The 23,770-nt window shown below is 49.3% G+C and overlaps 14 protein-coding genes across 14 annotated transcripts; 6 read left to right on the forward strand and 8 right to left on the reverse strand.

Moving 5' to 3' along the window:
* Positions 1-7: 7 nt before the first annotated feature.
* Positions 8-893, reverse strand: BDQ94DRAFT_170075 (chitin deacetylase; the record flags this gene model as incomplete). The annotated part of the gene is made up of 4 exons (XM_026771402.1): positions 8-60; positions 137-501; positions 580-635; positions 660-893. 4 exons carry the CDS (start codon positions 891-893, stop codon positions 8-10), a joined length of 708 nt encoding a protein of 235 aa, XP_026626456.1.
* Positions 894-1,463: 570 nt separating this feature from the next.
* Positions 1,464-2,630, reverse strand: BDQ94DRAFT_143123 (nitroreductase family protein). Its single transcript, XM_026766168.1, has 3 exons — positions 2,019-2,630; positions 1,843-1,957; positions 1,464-1,786 (listed from the first exon to the last, which is right to left on the reverse strand). Exons 1-3 carry the CDS (start codon positions 2,595-2,597, stop codon positions 1,581-1,583), a joined length of 900 nt encoding a protein of 299 aa, XP_026626457.1. The 5' UTR covers positions 2,598-2,630; the 3' UTR covers positions 1,464-1,580.
* A 369-nt stretch (positions 2,631-2,999) lies between these two features.
* BDQ94DRAFT_29536 (inositol-pentakisphosphate 2-kinase) lies at positions 3,000-4,657 on the reverse strand. Its single transcript, XM_026775424.1, has 2 exons — positions 3,717-4,657; positions 3,000-3,660 (listed from the first exon to the last, which is right to left on the reverse strand). Exons 1-2 carry the CDS (start codon positions 4,569-4,571, stop codon positions 3,457-3,459), a joined length of 1,059 nt encoding a protein of 352 aa, XP_026626458.1. The 5' UTR covers positions 4,572-4,657; the 3' UTR covers positions 3,000-3,456.
* A 905-nt stretch (positions 4,658-5,562) lies between these two features.
* BDQ94DRAFT_143126 (uncharacterized protein) lies at positions 5,563-6,418 on the reverse strand. Its single transcript, XM_026766169.1, has one exon. The coding sequence runs from the start codon at positions 6,261-6,263 to the stop codon at positions 5,916-5,918; it is 348 nt and encodes a 115-aa protein (XP_026626459.1). The 5' UTR covers positions 6,264-6,418; the 3' UTR covers positions 5,563-5,915.
* BDQ94DRAFT_29533 (uncharacterized protein) lies at positions 6,356-7,005 on the forward strand. Its single transcript, XM_026775423.1, has one exon. It carries the CDS (start codon positions 6,449-6,451, stop codon positions 6,872-6,874), a length of 426 nt encoding a protein of 141 aa, XP_026626460.1. The 5' UTR covers positions 6,356-6,448; the 3' UTR covers positions 6,875-7,005.
* Positions 6,970-7,897, forward strand: BDQ94DRAFT_170078 (thiamine-binding protein; the record flags this gene model as incomplete). The annotated part of the gene is made up of 4 exons (XM_026771403.1): positions 6,970-7,035; positions 7,384-7,489; positions 7,584-7,686; positions 7,831-7,897. 4 exons carry the CDS (start codon positions 6,970-6,972, stop codon positions 7,895-7,897), a joined length of 342 nt encoding a protein of 113 aa, XP_026626461.1.
* A 344-nt stretch (positions 7,898-8,241) lies between these two features.
* On the reverse strand, positions 8,242-9,491 carry BDQ94DRAFT_170079 (uncharacterized protein; the record flags this gene model as incomplete). Its single annotated transcript, XM_026771404.1, has 3 exons — positions 8,242-9,005; positions 9,074-9,249; positions 9,304-9,491. The coding sequence occupies 3 exons, from the start codon at positions 9,489-9,491 to the stop codon at positions 8,242-8,244; spliced, it is 1,128 nt and encodes a 375-aa protein (XP_026626462.1).
* Positions 9,492-10,283: 792 nt separating this feature from the next.
* BDQ94DRAFT_159294 (uncharacterized protein) lies at positions 10,284-13,194 on the reverse strand (the record flags this gene model as incomplete). Its single annotated transcript, XM_026769057.1, has 2 exons — positions 10,284-12,875; positions 13,177-13,194. The coding sequence occupies 2 exons, from the start codon at positions 13,192-13,194 to the stop codon at positions 10,284-10,286; spliced, it is 2,610 nt and encodes an 869-aa protein (XP_026626463.1).
* Positions 13,195-13,248: 54 nt separating this feature from the next.
* BDQ94DRAFT_170081 (cytochrome c oxidase subunit 7) lies at positions 13,249-13,832 on the forward strand (the record flags this gene model as incomplete). Its single annotated transcript, XM_026771405.1, has 5 exons — positions 13,249-13,331; positions 13,429-13,507; positions 13,579-13,639; positions 13,698-13,729; positions 13,803-13,832. 5 exons carry the CDS (start codon positions 13,249-13,251, stop codon positions 13,830-13,832), a joined length of 285 nt encoding a protein of 94 aa, XP_026626464.1.
* A 541-nt stretch (positions 13,833-14,373) lies between these two features.
* On the forward strand, positions 14,374-17,357 carry BDQ94DRAFT_29604 (putative C6 transcription factor). Its single transcript, XM_026775425.1, has 6 exons — positions 14,374-14,788; positions 14,851-15,025; positions 15,079-15,134; positions 15,192-15,604; positions 15,663-16,555; positions 16,606-17,357. The coding sequence occupies exons 1-6, from the start codon at positions 14,727-14,729 to the stop codon at positions 17,041-17,043; spliced, it is 2,037 nt and encodes a 678-aa protein (XP_026626465.1). The 5' UTR covers positions 14,374-14,726; the 3' UTR covers positions 17,044-17,357.
* On the reverse strand, positions 17,088-18,857 carry BDQ94DRAFT_143138 (kynureninase 2). Its single transcript, XM_026766170.1, has 4 exons — positions 18,642-18,857; positions 18,254-18,591; positions 17,724-18,201; positions 17,088-17,659 (listed from the first exon to the last, which is right to left on the reverse strand). Exons 1-4 carry the CDS (start codon positions 18,799-18,801, stop codon positions 17,244-17,246), a joined length of 1,392 nt encoding a protein of 463 aa, XP_026626466.1. The 5' UTR covers positions 18,802-18,857; the 3' UTR covers positions 17,088-17,243.
* Positions 18,858-19,069: 212 nt separating this feature from the next.
* On the forward strand, positions 19,070-20,817 carry BDQ94DRAFT_29676 (indoleamine 2,3-dioxygenase). The gene is made up of 3 exons (XM_026775426.1): positions 19,070-19,573; positions 19,669-20,289; positions 20,354-20,817. The coding sequence occupies exons 1-3, from the start codon at positions 19,280-19,282 to the stop codon at positions 20,732-20,734; spliced, it is 1,296 nt and encodes a 431-aa protein (XP_026626467.1). The 5' UTR covers positions 19,070-19,279; the 3' UTR covers positions 20,735-20,817.
* A 303-nt stretch (positions 20,818-21,120) lies between these two features.
* BDQ94DRAFT_29678 (uncharacterized protein) lies at positions 21,121-21,524 on the reverse strand. Its single transcript, XM_026775427.1, has one exon. It carries the CDS (start codon positions 21,399-21,401, stop codon positions 21,162-21,164), a length of 240 nt encoding a protein of 79 aa, XP_026626468.1. The 5' UTR covers positions 21,402-21,524; the 3' UTR covers positions 21,121-21,161.
* A 510-nt stretch (positions 21,525-22,034) lies between these two features.
* BDQ94DRAFT_143140 (MBL fold metallo-hydrolase) lies at positions 22,035-23,636 on the forward strand. The gene has a single exon (XM_026766171.1). It carries the CDS (start codon positions 22,453-22,455, stop codon positions 23,590-23,592), a length of 1,140 nt encoding a protein of 379 aa, XP_026626469.1. The 5' UTR covers positions 22,035-22,452; the 3' UTR covers positions 23,593-23,636.
* The last annotated feature ends 134 nt before the right edge of the window (positions 23,637-23,770 follow it).

The following is a 23,770-nucleotide window of genomic DNA, read 5'->3' on the forward strand; positions in this document are numbered from 1 at the left end:
CTAATATCTAACGATACCAAAAATCCATCGGCTCCCCCAAGCAATCCGCCACGGTCGTAGCTAAACAAACCAACCATCAGCACCACCGTCTACTCACAACACATCCCAAGTAAAAGTCAAGGAGGGGGAAACCTACCAATCAACCCCCTCCTCCTACTCTCCTCCAACATAACCCTAGTCAAAGTCCAAACCGTCTGCGCATGCGTATCATGCGCCAACACCACCGTCCCGCCCGCCTGCACCCCCTCCACAAATTTCCTCACACTCTCCCCTATTAACTGAGGCGTATTATTCTCGAAGTCCTTTGTGTCTACACTTGGCCCAATAACATGGTATCCCAAGTCCGTCATCAATGCGAGGATCCTCCCGTCCACGGCCAGGAAGGGCGGGCGCATATAGGTCGGGACTCGACCGATGAAGGTCCGGAATAAGGACTCGAGGGTGTTCATCTCGTTAATTATGGTGGGGTTATCGAGGGCAGGGAGGAAGGAGTGACCAAACCTAGTGATGTATATATCAGGGTATTTGGTTCGAGGGGTTCAGTTTCATGGAGATAGTAACGAGATTGGGGAGACTTACGTGTGAGAGGCTATTTGGTGCCCTTCAGTGTAGATGCGTTGTAGGATGGGAGCACTCTCCTATAGTCGGTAGCCGTTCACGAAGAAGGTTGAGCGTGCCCCGTATTCGCTGAGGAGGTCCAGAAGGGCTGGGGTGAAGGTTGAGGGGCCGTCGTCGAAGGTTAGGGCGATGGTGTTGGGGACGGTGCAGTGGGTGATTAGCATGCCGTAGGGGACGGCTGAGGAGTGGGAGGTTTCGTTGATGGGGTGGCTGTAGCAGGTTGGGAGGAGGGAGAGGATGGTGAGGATGAGGGTGATTGCTAGGAGCTTGGTCATGGTGTATGAATAGTGTAAGGATAGATGACGTTGGTTATGAATATAGGGAGGGATTGTGGGTAGGGAATAGAAGTAGGACTGAGGGATGGTTTGCTTCTAGGGATCATGTTGCGTGATTGAACTTGCTAGAAGTACAGTATTTGGAAAGAGTAGATGCCGTGCTTGCTGGAGGAAAGACCAGAAAAGTATCGGAGATGGGAAGGTGTGGCATCTCCTTTCCTCCATTGGTATATTTCATTGCTGAGTCTATAGAATAGAAAGTATATGAATATGCTGTAGCTTCGATATTAGCTTCTCTATCGATTATGGACATGGGGATGAGGTAGTGAGTCAGATACAATATATCCTGGAACGCTACACCAGCCAGTGCAGTTTATGATTTTCGACTCCACTGCCTTTCGCCCCGATAAGCTTGAAAGATGCAACTCCATTGATGTCAGCTGCACAGGCGCATTGAACCTCGCCATCGCGTTCATTTCTCAATCCATCACTTCGGTGCAGTGCCTACATGCTACCGGAGCATCCTTAGCATGGCTTCAGGTGAGCGATGATAATGGTGATGATGATGATGCTCTGAACAGATCTATTGAAAATATTCATCTGATGTTGCGCTAACTTACAAACCATCTAACCATCTAGTCTAACAGATGCAAAGCGAAATAACCAAGCCAACGCCAGGTCGCAAGATTACAACTTGCCATAAACCTTCACCCTCTCCTCAACGGGCTTCTTCGGCTTCTCCTGACCCTCTACTTCGGGACTACCGAACACCAGTTGAGAGATGAGCCGCCAGTCAGTAGGAATATCCCACTGCTTGGCCACAGCGGAATCAATAAGCGGGTTATAATGCCGCAAGTTGGCACCGAAGCCAAGGGATTCAAGACCAATCCACACTGCATTCATTAGCATTGCCATCTCATGTCAAAATAAAGCGGGACCAAAGACATACAGAAGTACTGATGCATGGCATTGGTATGATGCGCCCAAGGCTCAAACTGGTCCTTGTAGGCAGGGAACTTCTCTTGGAAAGGCTTGATGTGCTCGGGGTCTTCATAGAAGAGGATCTAGGTACTCAATTAGCACAACATCCCGACATATACCCAATCAATTGAAATGATGACTCACGGTTCCCATCCCATTCTTCATACCCTGCAGCTTCGGCTGTGTCTGATTCTTCCACGTCTCCTCAGGCAGAGTTCCCTCCTTAACGCGGGCCTGGAACAAGTCCATAGTGATATCCCAAAGGCGCTCATGCTCCTTATGCAGCAGAACAATCAACCTCGTCGACTGAGTATTGAAAGCACTGGGGACATTCAAAATAGCCTGATTGACGAGCTCCTCGATCTTCGAGTCCGGCACGGGACTATTCCTCCCGAGCTTGTAGATGGAATGGCGACCCTTGGCCAATTCCACGAGCGCATCAGAGCTAGGCATTTGAGAAGGCATCTTCACTGATCCAGTGGACGAGAAAGGTCTAATCGCAGAAGCAGTAGTAGTCACCAAAGGCGAAGGCGTATTAACAGCAACGTTGCTCCGTAACCCAAACAATGAAGAAGAGGAACGGAAAACCCGACGAGCAAGAACCCGGGGGACAGCCATGATATTTGTATGCGTTGTAGCAGAGAGATTGATATTTTCGGTGAAGACCAATAAAGCAAGCCCCGCCAAACAAATTCCGATCAGCCCAAGGAGATGTAACCGCATGATCAACAACACCTTTCTCCTTCTCAGTTAAAAGCATCCGCGGAAGAAGAGGCCAGGGCGGCGCGGAATTACGGATGAAACGCTTATTAATGGGGGCGATTTTCGCCTTCCAGACATACTTGGTTATTTGGACTGGACTGTTCTGGTTACTGTGTTCAGGGCAAAGACTTCCTCCGCGCTGGGAAAACTTGATGTCAATTGTGGGGTTCTATTACTTTGATTATTGCATTGACTTCGGAATAGTCTTCTTCTCCTTCTCTGGGCTTCGAGGTCGGTCGGTGAATTGGCCTCCGTTCGGGGTATTCGGTCGGGTATGCCGATGCTTAGGGCGAGTGGGGTGACGTCATTGCTTGGTGGGATAGTCACCGTGTTGTTAATAGAAGAAAGAATCATAAAATATACTTAAATGACAGACATTACTATGAGGTAGAATATATAGTCCGTGTAAGTGTATACATCATGCAATAAAACCATAGAGTAATAGGTGAGTCCCTAGTGTACACATCAAGCAAGAACCACAACCGAAATCGAGAATGAAGAAAAAATAGAAAAAAGATGCGTCAAATTTGTAGCAAGACGTATCACCGACCCTCCCTGCCCCGATGAATATGCGAGAGATGCAATGATGAATGAAATTGCCAATCGAACATTAATAGGTAAGTAAAGACATGATATCAAACGCACGATGAAACGAAGAAAGAAAAGGCCATCGTCAATCATTACCGTGCAACTTCCATAAGTAATGGGCCGCCTGGTGCATACCTCAATAGGGTGCTGTGAACCCCTAACCGTCGCAGCTGCTATTGCAGGTTGTAGCTGTAAGACGCAAAAATAGTTCAGGACAAGTCATTAGGGAACCCTATATCGAGGACTGTGAATGCGCCCGTGGACTCTGCTGAGCACACTCGCTTTCCGATACGTTGTTCTTGGCCCCTGCGTACCAGTCCTCCACAATCAATTGGTGCTCCAGGTCGAGCCAGTACTTGGCTTTCCCGCCAGCCCCGGTTTTGAGGTCCAAATCCCCCAGCCTGATCTCCACACGGCCGGAATCGTCGCGTGGCATCTATGCTGATGTTAGCGGACACGTGGCGCGCTGGCGAAAGCTATGGATGTACGTACCCTTATGAACATTGTACAGTCTCGCAGTGTCATCGCAAGCGACTTTTCTCGCGAACTTGGCGGTGGACCGTAAAGCCCCACATCCTGTAAGGCTTTCTGATGTGTCAGGAGCCTCTGCAGCGTTCCATTTCGATAAAGTACCTTTGCCAGCCGTGCCTGGTCTTTGCATCCCTTGACAAATTGGGCCGCACGGAGGACATTGTCGAACCTGTCAGATACCAGGTCGAGTGGGCAAAAGGATCGTTCCTCCGCCAATCCTTTTTTGCGCGCTTTTTGGTTCTTCATATCGCGGAGTGCGCAAGTTCGGCATCTCCGGGAGTTAGGTGGTGCAGAGGGCGATTGTATTAGCCATTTAGGTTTCAACTCTGAGAGCGTCGTCCCAGGAATGCTGAATGTAGTCATGTCTGTTATGAGTAGCCCAAACGGCTCCACCGTAGAGAGGTACACCCCTTGGCGCCGTTTTGGACGCTGGCCGTTTCGCTCTGCTGCCTGTAGCTGTTCATTACACCCCTGAACAAGCCCTCTGGGGAGGTAAACGAGCTCCTGATCAACTAGCTCTTCTGGTTTGAAAAGAGGACGAATGCATCTATCAAAATTGCGTGCAATCTCCTGATAGGAGATTCCTGCGCTCGTATTCTTCCGGAGTCGGAGCAATTTACCCTTAAACATGGAAGGCACCTGGAGCGTGCCCATTGAACTAGGCAGTGAGTTGGAAACAGTCACAGGGAGGTCATTTCTTCGATCAACGTCCATCTCTGCCGGAGAGAGGATTCGATAGATAACATTGGCGCCGCCTTCCGCGAGGTAAACGAGCCGAGCTCCTACTGGGAGCTCTAGTAGATTGGGCTTTGTCATTGGTCAGGTAAGTGGAAGACGAACAATGACGATGGTTGTCGACTGAGAATAAAACCATGACAAATGCCACAGGCAGATGTCCTCAAGAATGCCTACAGCCCTGGTTAATATAGTAGCAAGCGTTCTAGCTCCGTGGTATGCGCGCAACGTGATGTATATAGTCACGTGGGCTGATTTAGTCCCGCAGGGAAAAAGTCCGAGGCGCAGCAGGCAAGAATTCAGTGTGCAGTTGAAAAGGGAACATGCAGCCTCTTCATGTACGCAGATGCAAATCACTTAAAATGGACACTGGGTCTTCCAGGGGGATGGATAAGCGTCCAGCGCAGCGCGAGCGTGAACGTGGAGAGAGGGGAGTAGCTGATCTAAATACTAGTTCAAAAGTCGGGCGAATCTTGTCTCTTCAGCTGTCTCTCTTTCACTCCGGTATTCACGCTTTTTTGCAAGTACGGAGCCTCGTTATAATCGGCCAATTGGCTTTCAGCGGAAGGGAGAATAAGTTGCTCGACCAGATTAAACGGGCTGTGCCCACTCTTCTCAGGTGATCGATCTTTAGAATTAAGGCCTATTCATTCACCCGCACGGCGAGTGATGAGCTCAGGGATTCTGGAGGGAAATCCTCCAACCCGATTGCGTCTAGTGGCAACACTCGCTAGATCTGGGAAGGGCGAGCCTTGTGCAGGGATCAGGTCGTCGCAGCCCCGTGGCGCTTGGCCGTGCGAGCCTTAGGCGGATTGCATGCCAATCATATCACGGCGCGCAGATTAATCTCGAAAGGCCTGAGTATTGTCACCACACCGCGCATCTGACGCTTCAAGCGACACGAGCAGCTAGCCAATACTGCGACAAGATAAGAAAGTCTTCGTAAATGGGAAAGTAACGAGTAGTGGTTACCCTCCGAAGCGAAGTCTGGGTGAGCGCTTAAACGCAAGGCGTCGGGCACGCAGACGTCGACAGAGCCCGGGTCCTGGACCGCTGCACAGCGACGAGAAGAGGCGGTCAGAAACGTGGACAGCTGAGCAGACGCTGGTTGGAGGTCGACTGTAAGGAGTACAAGGTAGAGTTGACTGGACGTCACGGAATATGCTAAATCATGCGAGCGATACTGCCGTAGTCGCTAGTGAACTATCGGGACGAACTAACGAAGCGCACTGGAAGACAAAACGGTCGGACCAGCAGGGCTGCGTCAAACCCGGTCGGATGGGCTGCTCAGAGGAAGGGTTCGCCGATTGAATGGAGCGAAAGTGACCTCAGTCGGGATTGAAATATTGATCAAGGAGGGTGAGAGAAGCCAGTGAGGATAGAAGATTAGCCACGAGACGAGAGATGTCGATAAATCTAGGTTGGTTAATGCGAATTTGGTTCCAGAGGGGCGGACCGAATAATTGCAGATGACAGACGACCCAAGCAAGGGCCCAGTGCGGTTTGGCGATTTGAAGGCGTTCTTCCTTCCCGTCTATCCTGCCAGAGCCTCGAGCACCTCCTTTGTCTTCTCTGCAGGCCATTGTTGGCCATATGTCCTCTTGTAAGTTGTGTTCCCCTCTCATAGGAACAGAGTGGGACAACTATTGATTTCCCTTCTTGAAAAACAGAAAAAAGAGCAAGGAATGAAAAGAGGGTCACCAGAGGAAATTCGGACAAACGATTCGCTAGTAAAACTAGCATCTGCCCCAGGATCGTTAGATCCAGATCCATCTTCCCACACCCACAGCAGTAGTCTAGTAGATAGTGAGTCTAAGGACATCCTCGGCCGTCGGCCCAAATTTAGTACAAATCGGCCATGATGCTGCTGGGGGCGCTGGAATCCGGGGAAGGAGGAAAAGAAAAAAAAAGCAAACCTGCATCGAAGGAGCACTAATTCCTCCCGGTCGGGGTTTGCCATGGTAAAGTTGGCTTCAGATATGAGACCTCACAAACCGATCGTCATTCCACAGCAACCCATTGTGCTCAAGATACATCTTCCATCTTGGTTCTGGAGTGATGTGTTGTCCGCGGAAACGTACAGATCTTCGACGGTGGAGTTGTCTGGGAGTAGTCCACTTCTTGCCTATCTGACCAACTTCCTCAGAGAGCGGTTGGGATTATATTCCACCATAGAGAAGCGAGGAACGAACAATTCCGATGATTATAAGCTAACAGCCAATGCGCATCTCATGATAGAGTGGCGTAATGACAATCCGCACTACCTGAAGTCACGATTGCCCCTCCGTGCGCCGTTAAGGCCCCGCGCTTGGGATGAACTCCTCATTCTGCCCGCCAAAGTGGCTGGCTGCTCCCACTTGTCAATCCATTCCATCCTCCAGTAAAAATAACCCTCGCGCATTCAGATCCCAATTCTATTTGGATTAGTTTCGACAAACTAACTTACTATCCCACTCCAATCTGATTCTGCATAACAAAAATGGCCGAGACATCCTCATCCATCCCGACTCCCCCGCACTGCACCGCCGATTTCTGCTTGATCCCAGTGGGTGATTTCATTTCCTATCCAGTTCCCCCCAACTCTACCTACCTTGCACTTAGTTATTCGCATCATGCTGCCTGACTATCTCCACATCTTACCCATGCCATGGCTACTACTTATCTATCCATGCAATCACTACCCGGTTCGGTCTGCATGTCATCAGACCGAGGGGGTGAAAGTGACGTGACACATTCATTCATTTCCATCTTGTCCAGCATCAAGCAATCAATCAAGCAGTCATCCCACATGCATGGATGCACCAGGATCATGACCCCACGAAGCAAACTTCTGGCCATATACTATTTTGATTCCCTGAACTCAGCTAAGAACTTACCCTACTGGCGATAATAGATCGGCACATCATCTCCCTCCGTGTCCGCCCAAATAGCCGATGTTCAGCGCCTTATTGAGAAATCCGGCCTGAAATACGTCATGCATTCAGCTGGGACCACGCTCGGTATGTATACCGCTATTGGATTTATTCTCCGATAGTCAATATTATTGATGTGCGCGTGCGCATATGTATGTTTATTGGCTGACGTCTATCATAGAGGGTCCTTGGGATAGAGTTCATCAGGTTATTGGTCAGGCGCATACGATTCTTCATCAGCAGGGTATTGTGAGGATTCAAACAGATATTCGCGTTGGTTCGAGGTGTGTATTTGTTTTTCTTGTTGGCTTGTTGGCTTGCTTCTGTTGTTTTCATGGTTTGATGTTGTGGTGGGGGGTTTGGAGACTGTTGTTATCTACTTGCTTGGGTGGGCGGTGGTTACACAAGCTAACTCTTCTTGCTTACAGAACCGACAAGGAACAGTCCTTTGAGGACAAGGTGAACAAGGTCCGTGAGTTGTTGAAAAACGACTAAGCAGATACTACAAGGCTATGTGCGTGGTACTCGATTGAGTGGAAACGCTCCGGCAGTTGCACCTTTCTTTATATGCTATCGCTTATGGACATGGTATAACGATCATATCAGTTAGATACACTGTGCAACATATGATAATCATCCGAACGCCAACCTGGTACCCTTATTTATAGCAAAAGGAATGTCGTGAGGCTCGTCCAAACCTTAGAACCCAGCGCTGATTGTGCAACTGTAGATATGTGAAATAAATGCAAATGTCAATGTACTAAATGGGCTAGCAAATTCAGAATGAAGGGAGAAAGGACGGTGAAGAAACCACAAAGTCTGAGGTCTCAGCGGTCAGCTTAAACTGCAATACCGCCGCCCAGCAGACTTCCCCAATCTCCACCAGCCCAGATCCACTCGCCCATGCTGGGATTCGCCCCGTCTTTGGCTTTTTGGACGACTTCGACCAGGCCCTTGAAAACGTTGGAGTACGTGGAGGCCGAGCTTGTGACGCTGACAGAAGTCAGGTTCTTCCGTCCAGTAGCGTTGGTGACATTGTTTAGACTGTCCACGGTATCAATGGCGGGACCCTTGTCGAAGAAGTCGACCAGAATGAAAGTAGGCTGGCGGCCATTGTACTCCTTCTTGCATTTGGTTGCTGTGTCTCCAAGGTTTCCTGTTCCTCCGGAGGCCGCATTGGTGGTAGAAATGTAGCTGACGTTGGGGTACTCGATGTCCAATGTCTCTTGGTAAAGGAAGTGGTTCATGAATGGGAGGCGGTTGGAAGACAGGGCGGTGGAAAGCTCGTTCTGGAGGCTCGTGGGACGATCGGGCTCGCAGGAGAAGTTGGAGGCGGAGGTCACGTCGTAGTTGTTCTCCCAGATAAAAGTAAACTCGTCCATTAGATACGGTGCTACAGTGTTGCTTGAAGCGTCCAAAGAGGCCACGAAAGTCATCAACCGGGTACCATTATTGATCAGTTCCTGCAATGTTGGCCACGAGCTCGGTGCGGAGGTTTGCGAGGTAGGAGTGTAGGTGTAGTTGGTGAGATTGGCCGTTTCGAATTGCGAGTGCAGATCAGAAGCTGTTGCGTCGTCTGAGTTGACCAGCAAAACAGTCACAACTGAGATTTGACAGAAGATATTAGTTTTCAGTTCGTCTGGGAAAATTTGCAGTCTGCCACCAACGTACCATCATTGGGGTTGGAGTCCAACCAGCTTTTGATATCTGACAGCCATGTACTCAGGAGTCCTGCATCTAGATAATCGCAACTAGAGTGACATAGACGCCACTGTGAATTCGACTTATGCACTTGAGCTGTGACAAGACGGACACCAGCGTCAAGCTGGAGCGTAGTATTGTAGTATCTGTGACGTGGTCAACAAACCGCATGGACGTTCTGCTTTCCCAATCCAACTCACTGGTCTCCAAAGGTAGAGTAATCTGTCGAGGCATCTCGTAGAAAGGGACTGTCGTGTGCGCCCAGATGAGTGATTTCTCCGTATGACTTGGAACACAAGTCTGGGGAGTTGTTGCATGCAGTGGATCGCGGCCGTACAGCCTTCGCCGCTGCGAAGGGAAGGAGCGCTAGAACTCCAAGTCCTAGCATGCTGATTGCGCGTTCTGGTTGGGTGGAAAAGGATATCAATCGTTCAGATGCTATATAAGCCGGTAGGACTCATGCAAAAAGAATTGGCTGCGAAGTCCAAGCAACAAGTGATACAACCGAATGCGCGTATATCAAAAAAAGGGGAAATTATCCGTCTACTTCATTCAAGGGTTTAATTATTCGATGCGCCAGATGAGTGAGAATTATTGTTTCAGCAAAGAAAAGAGGGGGTAAGGGAGAAAGAAGAATCAGACACAGTAAGCATCCAACATTCGGGCCATAAAGGATGTGTAAAGGACGTGGATGATGCAGGCGAGCAGGCAGAGCAATAATTAATAAACCCCACCCGTGAAAGCAATGAGTGAATTGTGCAGAGAGTGTGGACTACCAAGACGCACTACATGGACTCCTAAAGCCTGAACCACGGCAACAACCGCGCCATTTGGCTTGGATCACCCTTACGGGTCATGAGAAAGTTAAGAGGGCAGTGTTGATCTACCAGTGACGGTGGGCCGGTATGAACAAGGCTCTGGGAGATGGAGTCTGGCCGCGTTGCCTGCCAGCCTATTCTTAGGAACAAGGGTCGGTCATGGCTGCTCCTGTTTCGCATTTCGCTGACGGGCCACGCCATCTGCGCGTGGCGAAGCCCGCCCATGTTTGTCTCGTTTGTTGTGTGGCCGCGTTGCCCCGGTTTCTTCACGTGAGCGGTGTGTCTTGTGCTGGGCTAATATTACAGTAAAATTGTTGTTCTATCGTATGTGTTGCTATGTGGTATATTGTACATATATAATTTCACCGGCTACTCACAAAGGCTGCCCCTCGCAGGCTCTTCTCCCTCAAGAAGGTTCGGCGTGTTCGACGTTGAGACATCTTCGAGCTGGGTGGGTTAACCAGCCGATACACATCCCTGGGTTCCCAACCTTGGAGCAGGAGGGGCTGTCCCCACGCACGGTCAATATCTCCCAGGACTCGCTCCACACTATATGGGTTTTCCCGTCGCAACATGCGACTCATGTGACGACTGGAGCGGCGAGGTCGTCCGTATAGCACCGCAAGCCGGTGCCGGCAAGCTCGTCTGATCCATCTCGTCCAAAGCGGCACACCGTTCTGTCCAAGCTCGCGAAGGAGAACAAGACCGCGCACCCAAGGAACAAAGCTCTCACCATCCGTGTGGAAAGGATTATAGTCGTCTCGTTTGGAGGAAACACGCATCCGGAACCCCCAATAGACAAGAGCGGCTTGCGTCTGTTTGCTGAATATAGCCCCGAGGATGGAATTGCGCTGTTGGTCCGGTGAGATAGCATGAGACGATTGCTGTACAGTCGATAGCGAGATGATCTGGAGAGGAGCGTGGTCTTGTTGGGGCTTAGAAGAATAATGACGGGCCAGCCAGAGACAACATGTTCGAAGCTCATCCCAACAATTCATCATGCCGAATCGCTTGATCATCTCGACCCAAAGGTCAGGAGACACAGAAGCACCCACAGGAACGATGCGTCGTAAGACACGGAAGAGAAAGGTTACTTCCACGACTTCTGAGCGACGCTGACCCTTGATTGGGCTGACACCGGGCCTGCGAGGAGTCAGGACCTTTTCAACCATGAAGTCAATGCTCTCTTTGGTGAGGCTTTGACTGCGCAGTGCCATTTCATCAACCAGCTTGGAGGCCAGAGTCCACTCGCCAGCTGCAAGATGTTTTCTGAAATGAATGTTGAACAGAGCCGGCCCTTCGTTGGATAGTTCACTTAAGATTGCCAGGGTCATATGATAATGACGCCAATCCTTACTAAGATAGTAAGACAGAAGTAGAGACTCTTGTATGCGCGCATCCTCAAGGACGTCGGGATGCTCATCGCTGTGGAGCAAGTCCGATAAGAGTATGTCGCGGTTCTCCGTGGCGAGCTTGCGAAGAAGACGCACAAAGACAGAGTTCCCCAGCGAGATGCCTGCTCGTTCGAGCTTTCGGAGCTTACTCAGTATATCTTGGCTCCCCCGAGCTCTGAGCGCCATCTCTCGTAGAGATTGCGGTCCAAGAGCTGGCACGCCAAACATTTTCAAGCCAGAAAGGATTGTATCGAAGTTAAGAGCCTCCGTAGCAAAAATTCGGGCGCCAAATTCATCCTTTGTTGGTCTCTCTTCATGCGCTACCTTTCCTTGAGTTTCTGCAGCAACTGTGTCAGGATCATCGGTTTCGTTTATCTTTTCAGGGAATCGTTGGGAGGCATAGCGGTGGAGCTCTTGGTAGGATGACCACGGCCCGTACTGTTTGGCGCGCTCTAGTACTGGCTCGAATTCGTCGAAGGAATGTGGATGGTCATTTTCTTGAATGAGGAGTCTGTGCATCGAGAGCGCATCGTCAAGACGGCCACAGCGCAACAGGGTAGACATGATGGGAGCATAGATCTGGTGGCCTGGAGTCATGCGGCAGATGCTACGGAAGGCCCATAGGCTTGATGAAGCAGCCCGCCCCCTGGTCTTTATCGCTCCAGTAATTCTATGTTGCTGTCGAGCAGGAACGGTCGGCCGGAAGACATGTAAAATATCGTTCGGGCGTGTCAAATGAGGATGATGAAGGCGTTTGTGCCATTCAACAGCCTGCTGCGTCATGCCACGGTCAATAAAGCCACCAACGACAGCCTCATAGAAACCCTCCCAGCGCTTCCCCGTTGTATTCCAAAGCGCCAGCGCATAATTAGCGATTTCATTCAGAATGACACCGTGCCGTATGCCAGCTTCCACAAAGCTTTGCCAAAAGAAATCAGCGACTTCTCCTTCAACGGGCAGTTGCACACCATCAACGCGGCTCGTCAAGCCCTCCCAAATATCCAACGTGCCTTTATCACCATAATGGCGTTGCCGGTAGCGGAGTAACTCCTCCCAGAGAGCAAAATCGTTCCGATGCACCGGGTCGTCTATTAATCGGGTTCCGATGTCATCCGTATGTCCTATGTCCGATTCAAATTCCAATCTCTCTGGTTGTAACGCAAGACTACGAGAGCTTATCCCGGTGAAGCTTTGAGCCGAGTCGCCAGAGCCTCCACTTTTAGCTGCGGCCTGTTTGTGTGGCGTATTAATTTCGTATATGCGGAAGCTGAATGCTCGCCTCGTTGATGGAAAAGAGGAATCGTTCGCAGGCGTTTGTTGCAGCTCCGCAGCTGGCGCACTTCTCGCCTGTTTGTGAGTCTTGGATAAGCATCGAACACATTTAGCTGTGCGTCGAACGTCCAATTGTTCAAACCCAATTGGCATCGATATCAGGGAGTCGAGAACCGAGAGAGCTGACGGCCTCTTCAGTAGTCGAAGAAGAGCCGGGCGCATGAGGTTTGAGGAAAGGAGAGCGAAAGGAAGGCGGCAGTAAATCTGACCATCCTCGTAAATCGCACTCTATCACGAAGTGTGTTAGTGGCACATGTGAACACAGGTAACTGGCGGCTTTCTTCTGCTCTGCACACCTTTGATTCCGCGGACTACTTCTTTTCTGGGCACGCCGGGCTTCCACCAGAACACGCTATACTCGCTACGGTTAGAAGCTTACATATTCACGTGATAATTATTAAGCCTCGCATCCTAAAGGCGGAAGTGGGAGGATAGTCACGTGATATTCAAGGACCGTTCGGGTCCACACTTCACGACATCGACTGATCATTGTTGCTGCTAGCCTCTCATCTGCCATTGTCCCTCCTACCTCCTCCATAACCCCCATTGTCGCTTTCGCGCACCGCCAAAATGTTCCGCACCGCTCCTCGTATGGCTGGGTATGTTCACTGATTTCATTTCCTTACTTGTTCCCCCGCATGGCTTCCTGAGCGCGGCCGGGCTGACGGCTTGTCGGTCGGGACTGTTTGCTGCTCAATTGCGTAAATATTCCATGCAATTGGGACTCGGAAGCGAACCTTTACACTGGATTGGACTTGCTAACAAATTTGCCTTCCCATAGATTCGTGTTCCGTGAGAACCGTGTCCCTTACTACCAGCGTCTTTTCCAGCAGCACGACGGCAAGCGCCAGTGGTGGAAGGTCCGTTGATCTGCGAATCGATCGTAACTTACGAAAGAAACGAGAAAGCCTAACAAACGAACTTTCTATAGACTGAGCGCAGTGGTTACCTCATGTGGCCCTACCTGATCTCCGTCTACGGAATGGGCATCGGTAAGCGCCTTAAATACATAAATAAAGATGGACCACGGCTAATGCATATCTTCCTTAGCTACCACCTACGCTATGGGTCGTATGGTCTTTGTGAGTTGCACCTTGGAATTTGATTTTCAAAGAGGAACCTGTGGAATAACAGATTTACTAATGCTCATCCTAGGGCCACAAGACCTGGTTCGGCAAGGCGTAAATGCGGTCCTCGCCAACTTTGACACAGTGTACCTCTATTTCTATGATAGGCAGCTAGAAAGAAAGATAACTGACGTTGTATATAACTTTCTCCAAAGCGTCAAAGCGTTAATATTTGCCTCATGTTCTATCGTATATCGCCGAGTACCCTGTGTCCTAGCCACACTCGGCTTGTTTTGGGTGGATTGACAAGAATCGACCAACAAGCCGAGTAAAGTCCGATGGAGGGAGTCTACGGCTGTACACTTACATGCGTCTGAAGATACATGCCATAGCATATAAAGGTTGCAAGACCTAGTAAACGCTTATGGACTCACTACAATGACACATTGGGACGCTGCTGGACTTCCTCGGTTCAGCTAGCATACCCTGCTCCAGGGTCATGAACATGGTATATTGTTCAGCTGCAATGGCCACTTCCCCTCGCAAGACTGCCAAGTGTGGCTATCGTCGCTGAGAGTTATTGTATGTAGTTCCTGATCAAGGTGAAGCTTGTCCGTGGATTAGTCATCCATGGATGCATGGCACTTTATCCAAATTGGGAAACAAGATACGGCCAAATAGTTGACAATCTGCGGAAGGCCATCTAACGTTGGACTGATAGTTCAACCTCACAATCTCCAAAATGTTCAAGCCATAGTACATATCGTCTGCTTTGTGATTTGAATATTAAGGCGTAGATAGCCTTACAATGAAGATAATAGTCTATGGTAACTGCCACCTGTCAATGAGGATACCTCGGAAGTGGGGATATTGTACCTCTTAGGAGTGTATGAGCGCTCCTGCGCACGGCAGCACAGGAGTTCAACAAGCAGGAGTAACTGACAGTGAAATTCCCAGTATGCTATGATTTATATACAACATTGCAAATTTTACGCGACTATAAGGGTGTGACATGGCGTCCACATCTGCTGAGCGGCCGGCTAAGCGAGTGCGGCAAGCTTGTGAACCATGCAGGTGAGACGGAACATCTGTCCGATCTTGTACTAAATGACGCACTATTCACTGACTCTTCGCAGACGTAAGAAGGCAAAATGCCCTGGGGAGCAGCCAGTCTGCTCCTTATGCGCCCGGTTAAACCAGCAATGCGCCTATGCTGGAGAACATAGGAGATCTTCGACAACTGGGCTTCCCATCCCACGGGAGGCGGCTTCTGTTCCTCCCAGCTCAGAAAACAGGATATCGGAGATCTTGGTGAGACAAGATGTAATTCAGGGTTATTGCTGAACACTGCTAACCTACCACAGGAGGAACGACTGGGGAGCCTAGAAGCAAGAATGGGGCAAGTTCTTGATGCCCTGGGGTAATCCATCGCTCCCCCGGATTCGATGTCATCCATGTTCTAACTTGTTCAATCCAGGCAGAACACCCCCAGACCAGAGCCACGGGAAACTGCTCCTCGCACTGCTGTCATGAGTAATGCCGTAGCATCATCCCTTCTAAGCCCAACCATTCCCTTTCCCACCTGGGAAAAGGTGCTCTCGATGGCAGAGCTGTATCTGACATATTGCCACTCTCAGCCTCTTCCACTCTTTCAAAAGGAAGGCTTTCTCGATAGCCTGGGGAGCCGTGACCCAGAGATAGTATATGCCATGTTGGCGCTAAGCATTCGGTTCTCCCCAGAGGAGAGTTCGCGGACTGGGGGGTTTACGTCGCTTATAAATGGTTATACGGAAGTAGCCAGGGGCTTGGTTATGAGGAGGGTTTCGGAAGGACCAATAGAGCTCTCAACTCTCCAGAGCCTATGTCTCTTGAGCTTGGTGGATTTTGCCAGTAATGTGGCCGCTGACATATGTTTAAATGACAGCTTTGCTAACGTGCTTACTACTAGATGGAAACACGCACCGCTCAAGCATCCATTGCAGTTTGGCAATGAACCTGGCACAATGTGCCAACCTTGGCTTAGAGTCTGGGTTAACACAATCCCTTGTTGCACGCGAAGAGCGTAGGCGCTGCTTCTGGAGTATCTGTCTTTTGAAGCGCCTTCACGGAGTCGATTTCGACAACCTAGATTTTCCTGATGGCTGCTTTCCTCATTTTCCAGAAAGTCCTAGCCGGCCGCCTCCAACGAAATCATCAAGCAATGGGATGAATGAAACACGGTCATCAGGAATGCAGGATCAGGGTATCTTAGCCTACGTGATCATGCTCAGTGAAATTTTTGCGAAAACTGCAAAATATGTTAGACGCCATGGAAAGCCCAGCAACGTACCCCCTTGGTCCTCACAATCAGAGTATTCGAGAATATTGACTGCCCTTATGGAACGGGAAACGCAAATGCCATACAGCCACAGATTCAAGCCAGCTAACCTGAGTGAAAGAACGCTCGAAGATCTCCAAGAAAGGAGGGATTACTGGGGCCCATGGTTACTGAACCAATTTTTATATCATACGATTTTGTGTCTTTTAAATCATCCGCTCTTGCTCTCTCTCAGCCTCCGAAATTTTCGCAGTACGATTCCAGAGATTTTCTTGCAGCACAGCTCGGATTTGATCTCATCGCACACGACATGGATAATTCATTTTATCGACTACTTCGAAGAGAGGTCTTTTGTTGTCTCGGATCCCTTCCTGGGCTATAGTGCTGCCGTGGTAGCAACAATTGAGTTACAGCTTAGCTTCACGGAGAATACTACAATTCGCGAAGAAAAACGCAACAGGTTCTACAAATGTGTTAGTTTCGTGCAAAATCTAGGATGCAAGTGGTCACATATGGCACGTTTGGTAAGGCAATGTCCTTCCATACTTGCGTTTATCTGCTGACACCTTGACAGGCGGACAGATTGCAGAGATTGGAAGATGCCGTGTCAGCATCCTATGAACTTGAGTCTGGTGCTCAGAATAAGTACTTACTTATAGATCTCTCACGCTTCTGGGAGATTCTCGAGTATTCCTCCAATAGTGATGCAGAGTCAGCCCGTCGCATGTTTGGGGACTCACTCTATTCGGAAGCTCCTACCCCTGGAGCCGAAGTGTCACAGACGTCCCCTCTACCGGAGCCTTTTCGCTTACACACACAGCAAGCTCTGGCACAGTCACCAACCTCTCAATTTAATATTCAGACCCCTATCGTTACGGCCGATGCGCAGTACCCCATGGGTGTTGGCTCGCCTTCATACGATGAATTCTCAATATTAGCTACGAACTTCTTTTCTCAAGCCCAGGACTTTCTACGAAGTGGTGATCCAAGGAACAGCTTTGGAAATCTATAACCTCAACAGTACGGGTATATCATAGAGTTCCTACTTCGATCATTTGCTTTTGCACAGTGGCTGTGGACCATGTCGCAGTGAGAGCTTCAAGCTTTCAAATCTAGGAATCAAATAATTTGGTATCTATCTTCAAAATAATTCATCGGAGCGAACTTGACAGAACTGGTCTCAGTCCTGACCAAATGATCTAGTGAAACCCATCACTGCTGCAGTGCATCCTTGAAGATCTTCACAAATGTCCAAACCTCGCTGAAGCTGTTGTACAAAGGAACCGGAGCGACACGCACGACACCCGGCTCCCGTTTATCGCAGACTATTCCTGCTTCTTGCAACTTCTGTGCAACATTCTGTAATAGACCAGGCTTGAGTAATAGACTCAGTTGTGCGCCTCTCGCCTCGGGGTCCTTGGGCGTGATAATGCTGAACGGCCTAGATCCTTCTTCATAATCCCTGAGCAAAAGGAACTCAAGGTATGCTGTTAGCTTCACTGATTTCCTGCGAAGATCTGCCATTGACGTCTCATCAAACACCGATAGAGCGGCACAAAGACACGCAAGGTCGATGGCCGAAGGATTTGATATCTGAAACCCTCCTGCCCCAGGAATAGGTTTGAACTCTGGTTATCAATCATATCAGCTTACTAGCCCACAAAATTGTTCTATAGCCAAGTGCATACATACTGTTATCCATCTTGAATCTTACCGATCGATCGCCACCATACCACCCGGTCAGACGATGGCGGAATTTGGGTGCATCTTCTCCCGCGCTGTAATCGACCTCTCCGTGTTGTTCATGCACGAAAAGGCCCCCCATTGCTCCAGGACCGGCGTTTCCGTACTTATACGTGCACCATGCTGCAAAATCAACGTTCCAATCATGCAGCTTTAGCTCAACATTAGCGAAGGCATGGGCCAGATCCCAGCCAACAACCATGTTGCGCGAATGGGCATATTTTGTAATTTTCTGGATATCGAACAGTTGTCCAGTATAATATTGAATACCAGGAAGAAGAATCATAGCAGCCTCATCAGCATGCTTGTCGATATAAGAGAAAATCTTCTGGGTGGATATCTCGTATTCGCCTTCATCTGGACCGATGAGCACCATAGACTCCTTAGGATCCAGGTCATGCCAGGCAATATGAGATTCGATAGCGTACTATATAATCGTCAGTGCCGTGATAGCAGAAGGCAGCTTCTTTCGAACTTACGTGATCACTTGGGAAAGCCTTCCAATCCATCAAGATCTTGTGTTTTGTTTGAGTCGGCTTATAGAAACTAGCCAGCAGAAGATGAAGGTTCGTTGTAAGTGTTCCCATCGCTGCGACTTCTTCTGGCTTTGCTCCCACAATCTTGCTCATTGAATCAGCTGCTTGCTCTGAGAGCAGCTGCCATTGCTTCAAGGGTGAGCCCTCAAGATCAGTGAAGTGGCCGCCAACTCCAATAGATGACCAAGTGTCCAACTGTGCTTCTAAGTACTTTGCTGTGGCCTTGGGTTGAATGCCAAGTGATTTACCGCAGAAATAAATGCATGACTCGGGCGAAAGGCCTGTGACATTAGTGACGAGGTCTACAGTTGCCAGGATGGAACCAACCCACCAGGCTTTGCTAGCTTTTTGGAAGCAATATTTGCTTTTGATGGGACGATGAACTTCTCCCGAAATGCAGCAAGTCTGTCAGAAGAGTCTAGAGATGCTGCATATTCCTTTGTCGCTGCTTCAGCGGGGAATGCCAGGCTGACGCCATTCGACTTCGACATTGTGGATTTTGGATAGTAATTCAAGTGCAATATCTGGGTCCAGGATATCAAGAAAGAATGGATGAACACCAGAAACAATCCGCTGACCGTCACCAATTAACATTTATATATGGACTGGCGTGTGACACAAGGCACTTCGGTTTGTCCCTCCCTCCGGATCCGGATACCGTTCCGCTTCCGCCTCACCATCCGTGTTGCCGGAAGTGAGATAACAAAGCATCCACTCCAGAAATCCGGACGGTTGCTAAGTTTTCCGCTAATCCACTGCCTTTCTGCCTGAGAATGGTCGTTGTGAAACGGGAAATGACCCGTCTTTGCTCATGCAGGTGGCCCTATCTCGAGCCCTCTGGATCCGGTTTTCTTCCGTCCCTCCTTGGGAATACAATATAAACACTTGGATCTACTCTTACCTGCATAAGTGATCATTTCAAGGAGGCTTGAATATCAAGTTGTCTACTGAGGTGCATATGATATTATCATGCTTTATACACAAGACATTTCACTTGTTGAGTACGGTGTCTCCCTCCAGAACGGGTTCCTCCCGGAAGTTCCTCCCGTACGGAGATTGGAAGACCCTTACTATTCCCCGTGGGAGGAAATCGCTCAGGACTTGCCTGGGCTGATTCAGTCTGGTACTATCAGGAGGTCTGTCGATGACCTGGGTATACTCTCTACGAAGAAGTTGCAGGGGGAACCTGAGTGGCGGAGAGCATATGTTGTGCTTGCTTACCTTACACACGCCTACATCTGGGGTGGTGAGAAGCCGAAAGATGTATGACTCCCTTTCAGAATCAAGTCTTTTATTCAATGCTTCTTTTCTTGTCTATCACTGCATGGCCGGTGCCTTCGCTGACATCAACTATACAGGTGCTACCCCCCTGCATATCACGCCCATTCATCGAAGTTTCGAACCACTTAGAGCTACCACCATGCGCTACATATGCTGCCCTCAATCTTTGGAACTTTTCAGTACCATCACCTGATACAGACATTACGGATCCAGACAATTTAACAGTGGTGACCTCGTTTACAGGCACCAAAGACGAAGAATGGTTTTTCGTCCTCTCCGTCGCTATCGAGGCCAAGGGAGCACAGCTCATCGAGCTAATGCTGGATGCTATGCATGGAGCTAATGTCGATGATAGCCAGCGTGTTATTTCTCGTCTTGAGCAGCTCAACTATGGTCTCAAGGAACTTGGTGACCTCTTGGAACGCATGTATGAAAAGTGTGCGCCGCCCGTCTTTTACCATCAATTACGTCCATACCTAGCCGGCAGCAAGAACATGGCATCGGCCGGGCTGCCAAACGGTGTATTCTATGATATTGGGGAAGGACGAGGCGAATGGCATCAATACAGTGGTGGTAGCAATGCTCAAAGTTCTCTGATCCAAGCCTTCGACATTTTCTTGGGTGTGGAACATTCGGCTACTGGGGAGACCAAGCCTCATGGCAAGTCGAATCCTCAAGTCATGACTGGTTTTATGCAGGTAAGGACTGATCTTCGAGGAGTTATCCAGACAAAGCAATGTCGATACTGACTGTATATTCCAGAACATGCGAAACTACATGCCAGGCCCTCACCGACGCTTCTTGGAAATGATGCTCCGCACGTCTAATGTGAGATCCTATGTATTAAGTCACAAGCCCGGATCTGCTTTGAGGGATGCATATAACATGGCGGTTATGTCACTTGGGGGATTTCGCGATAAGCATGTGCGGATGGTGACTCGATACATCATCATGGCTGCAAGGACTCCGCCGCCAAACCAAGTATCTTCGAGAACAAACCTAGCCACAACAACGTCGACAATAGTGGACAATTCTCATGAGAAACTTAATGCTGGTGTCAGGGGGACGGGTGGGACAGATCTGATACCGTTTCTTAAACAGACTAGGGACACAACGAAAGCTGCAGCCAGCTACACCGACTAATACCGCAGCGATGCAATTGAACTTTTGGCTACGCGACCCTTGATACCATAGAAGCAGATCAATTCTTGAATTTTATCATCCCTCACTACTTTCGAGACATGATCAACTACTAGAGGATCTTCTTGTTGTACAATTACTTCATAGGACATTTTGGAGACAGACGGCATGCGGGGACGGAAGCGGAGGCGGAGACGGATGGCGGGAAAGCTGGGCTTTGCGATGATATCCGAGAGGATCCGCAGGAACTCCTCTATCTGCAACCACTTACATCATGATAGAAGCACACTTGAATCATTTCTTCCGTGTTTATCGGGTCGCGTTGTGATTGATGACCCATTAATGTAGTGGATAAGTCGCAGAACTGTTGTTCATAATCACCGAATATACCTCCATTGCGGACATATGACATGCGGCCATTATTCCCATCTTATCGGCAAGCAGGAAAATGGTTACACAAAAGCAAAAGAGCTGTAAGAAGGGAGCCAACCAGGCCATGCGATCTTCCAGCTCTCATTGACACTGATACCCACTGGTAATTCTTCGAGAAAGGCGCTAGAACCTCCCCTGTAGTAGTCGACAAGAGGACACTGTTGTACCAATACATGGCCCACAGATACTCCCACAGGTAGCACCTACAATAAGTAATGAACTTCTCACATCCCAACATAACAATTGAGCCGGCCAGTTATCCTCGATATTCGCAGAATCCTACCCAATTGGAAGACTCCGAGGAACGAAGTTATCGCTTCCATACTAAGATGAAAAAAAGGGGAAAAAAACAAAGCAACACCGATTCGGCGACCTACAAAGCCCTACCGTAGCATATCGGAACCATGATATCTCTCAGCTGAAGCAAGCACCAACCAGTCCTTCTCCAATACATCAGATGAACGAGACATCTGACCAACAACCTCTCCTTTTCTCTCCTGCTGGCAACCCAACTGGGAATCGATGCGGTCATTGCTCTCGTGACCGTTCTTCTCTCCCATAGCACCAACTTGTCCTTTCCCACGGGAAACCCCTTCCCTCCCATATCAGCAACTTGCTACCAGATAGAACACAGCCAGCCAGCCTATCAGCCCATCCGATCAATACCAAACAACCAATTCGACCGGGCAAAATCCCCGACCTGTAATCTGGTATCCAAGTCTCACATTCCGAGCAGGCAGGTCTCAACCAAGTCAAAATCAAGGGGGATGCAGAGCAATCGGCGATTGAAGCTTATCGATCGGCGACCGGCTTATCACACCATCAACGCCATTATGGCGATGCACACCGCAATTCTTGACCAGTGAGATATGTTATCGCTATTTCGCGGAATTTGGGTACTTCTGAATGCCCTGGAAAGTGATATAGGGGGGCGGTGATGCGTATGTCCTGTGGTCATGGCGTTCAATGGGCTTGTGGTTGCTTCTTTATAGATATCACTAGTTGCTGTTCTCGTTTTGGTGCAGTGGCGGATAAGATAAGGGATATGGATAGATTACTACTGAATCAGGACAGGAATCCGGGGACCACAAAAAGCCTTCAGGTCGGCGAGGTAGGGAATCGGGGATCGGGCTCAAGATGACATTCGTATAGAGTCATATTAGCATCTCGCCCGAGAAGAGAGAGAAACTTTTGTAAGAGTTTTCTACGTATAAAAAGAGAAGACATTCTAGAAAAAAGAATTAATAGACATACGATTCAGGTTATTTGTATGAGGTCAAAAAAGCTGCATGAATGAAATATACTCACCACTATCGCAACATCTACACAACGAACAGAGGAGGCACCAACAGCACATGATGGAACCAATCATCCATCCCATATTCGAGAAACAAACCTCAACATGGCAATACATCGTAGCCTGTCCAGAGACACACGAAGCCGTGATCATCGACCCAGTCCTCGACTTCGATCCATCCCAACTCACCGTGACTACGACCTCAGCCGATGCGCTTCTTGATTTCGCGGCCTCAAAAGGCTACCATATCACGCGAATCCTCGAGACACACGCTCACGCCGACCATCTCACCGCAGCCCACTACATTCAGACCAAGCTTCATCAACAGCGCTCATCCTCTTCATCAACAGAATCAAAGACAAGTCCCAAAAAAGTCCCCATCTGCACCGGCCACCGCATCCGCCAAGTCCAAGCCACATTCGCACAACGATACAACATCCCGCCCAACGACATCGACACCGCATTCGACCACCTCTTCCAAGATGACGAGACCTTCCAAATCGGACGTATAACCGCCCAAGTCCTCCATCTGCCCGGCCACACGCCCGATCACAGTGGGTACATGATAGGCACCAATGTATTCACGGGAGACTCGATCTTCAATCCGGACGTGGGCAGTGCGCGGTGTGATTTCCCGCATGGAGATGCTCGTGCCTTGTATCAAACTATGCGGAAGTTGTTGGCGCTACCGGAGCATGTTAAACTATATACGGGGCATGATTATCCACCTGCTGTGGAGGGGAGTGCTGCTACTACTACTACCTCTGTACGGGAGCCTAAGGCTTTTGTAACAGTTAAGGATCAGAAAGAACGAAATAAGCATGTGAAGGAGGGGACGGGAGAAGAGGAGTTTGTGAAATGGAGACAGGAGAGGGATGCTGGGTTGGGCGAACCTCGTCTCTTGCATCCTTCGTTGCAGGTTAACGTTCGGGGTGGAAGGATGCCTTGGGGTGATACGGGGAATCGGCGGAGAGCGTTTCTTTGGATGCCTGTGAAAGTTCCCGAGACTTTGGGGAATAGGAGAGGTGTATCTACTATGACTACGTCGTCGGCGGCTAGGATCGGGGGTAGTTCACAGGCTGTTCTGAGGTCTGTTGATAGGTTAAGGATGGTTATGCGGAGGTTTGTATAGATTAGCTGTGTATAGTATGATAGTATTAATTAGATTAACTGGGCATTCTTTGTGACTGAAGGATCAAAACCTCCACGTAATGATATGCGCGGTCAAGTGGCCTAGAACTTGGTTATCGTCGTCATGAGCATTTCAGGAGAAGCTGATCTGAACATTTGTCTGTCGCACGCGGTGTAGA

This window comes from Aspergillus welwitschiae (assembly GCF_003344945.1).
Source record: "Aspergillus welwitschiae strain CBS 139.54b unplaced genomic scaffold BDQ94scaffold_15, whole genome shotgun sequence".
NCBI classification, from domain to species: domain Eukaryota; kingdom Fungi; phylum Ascomycota; class Eurotiomycetes; order Eurotiales; family Aspergillaceae; genus Aspergillus; species Aspergillus welwitschiae.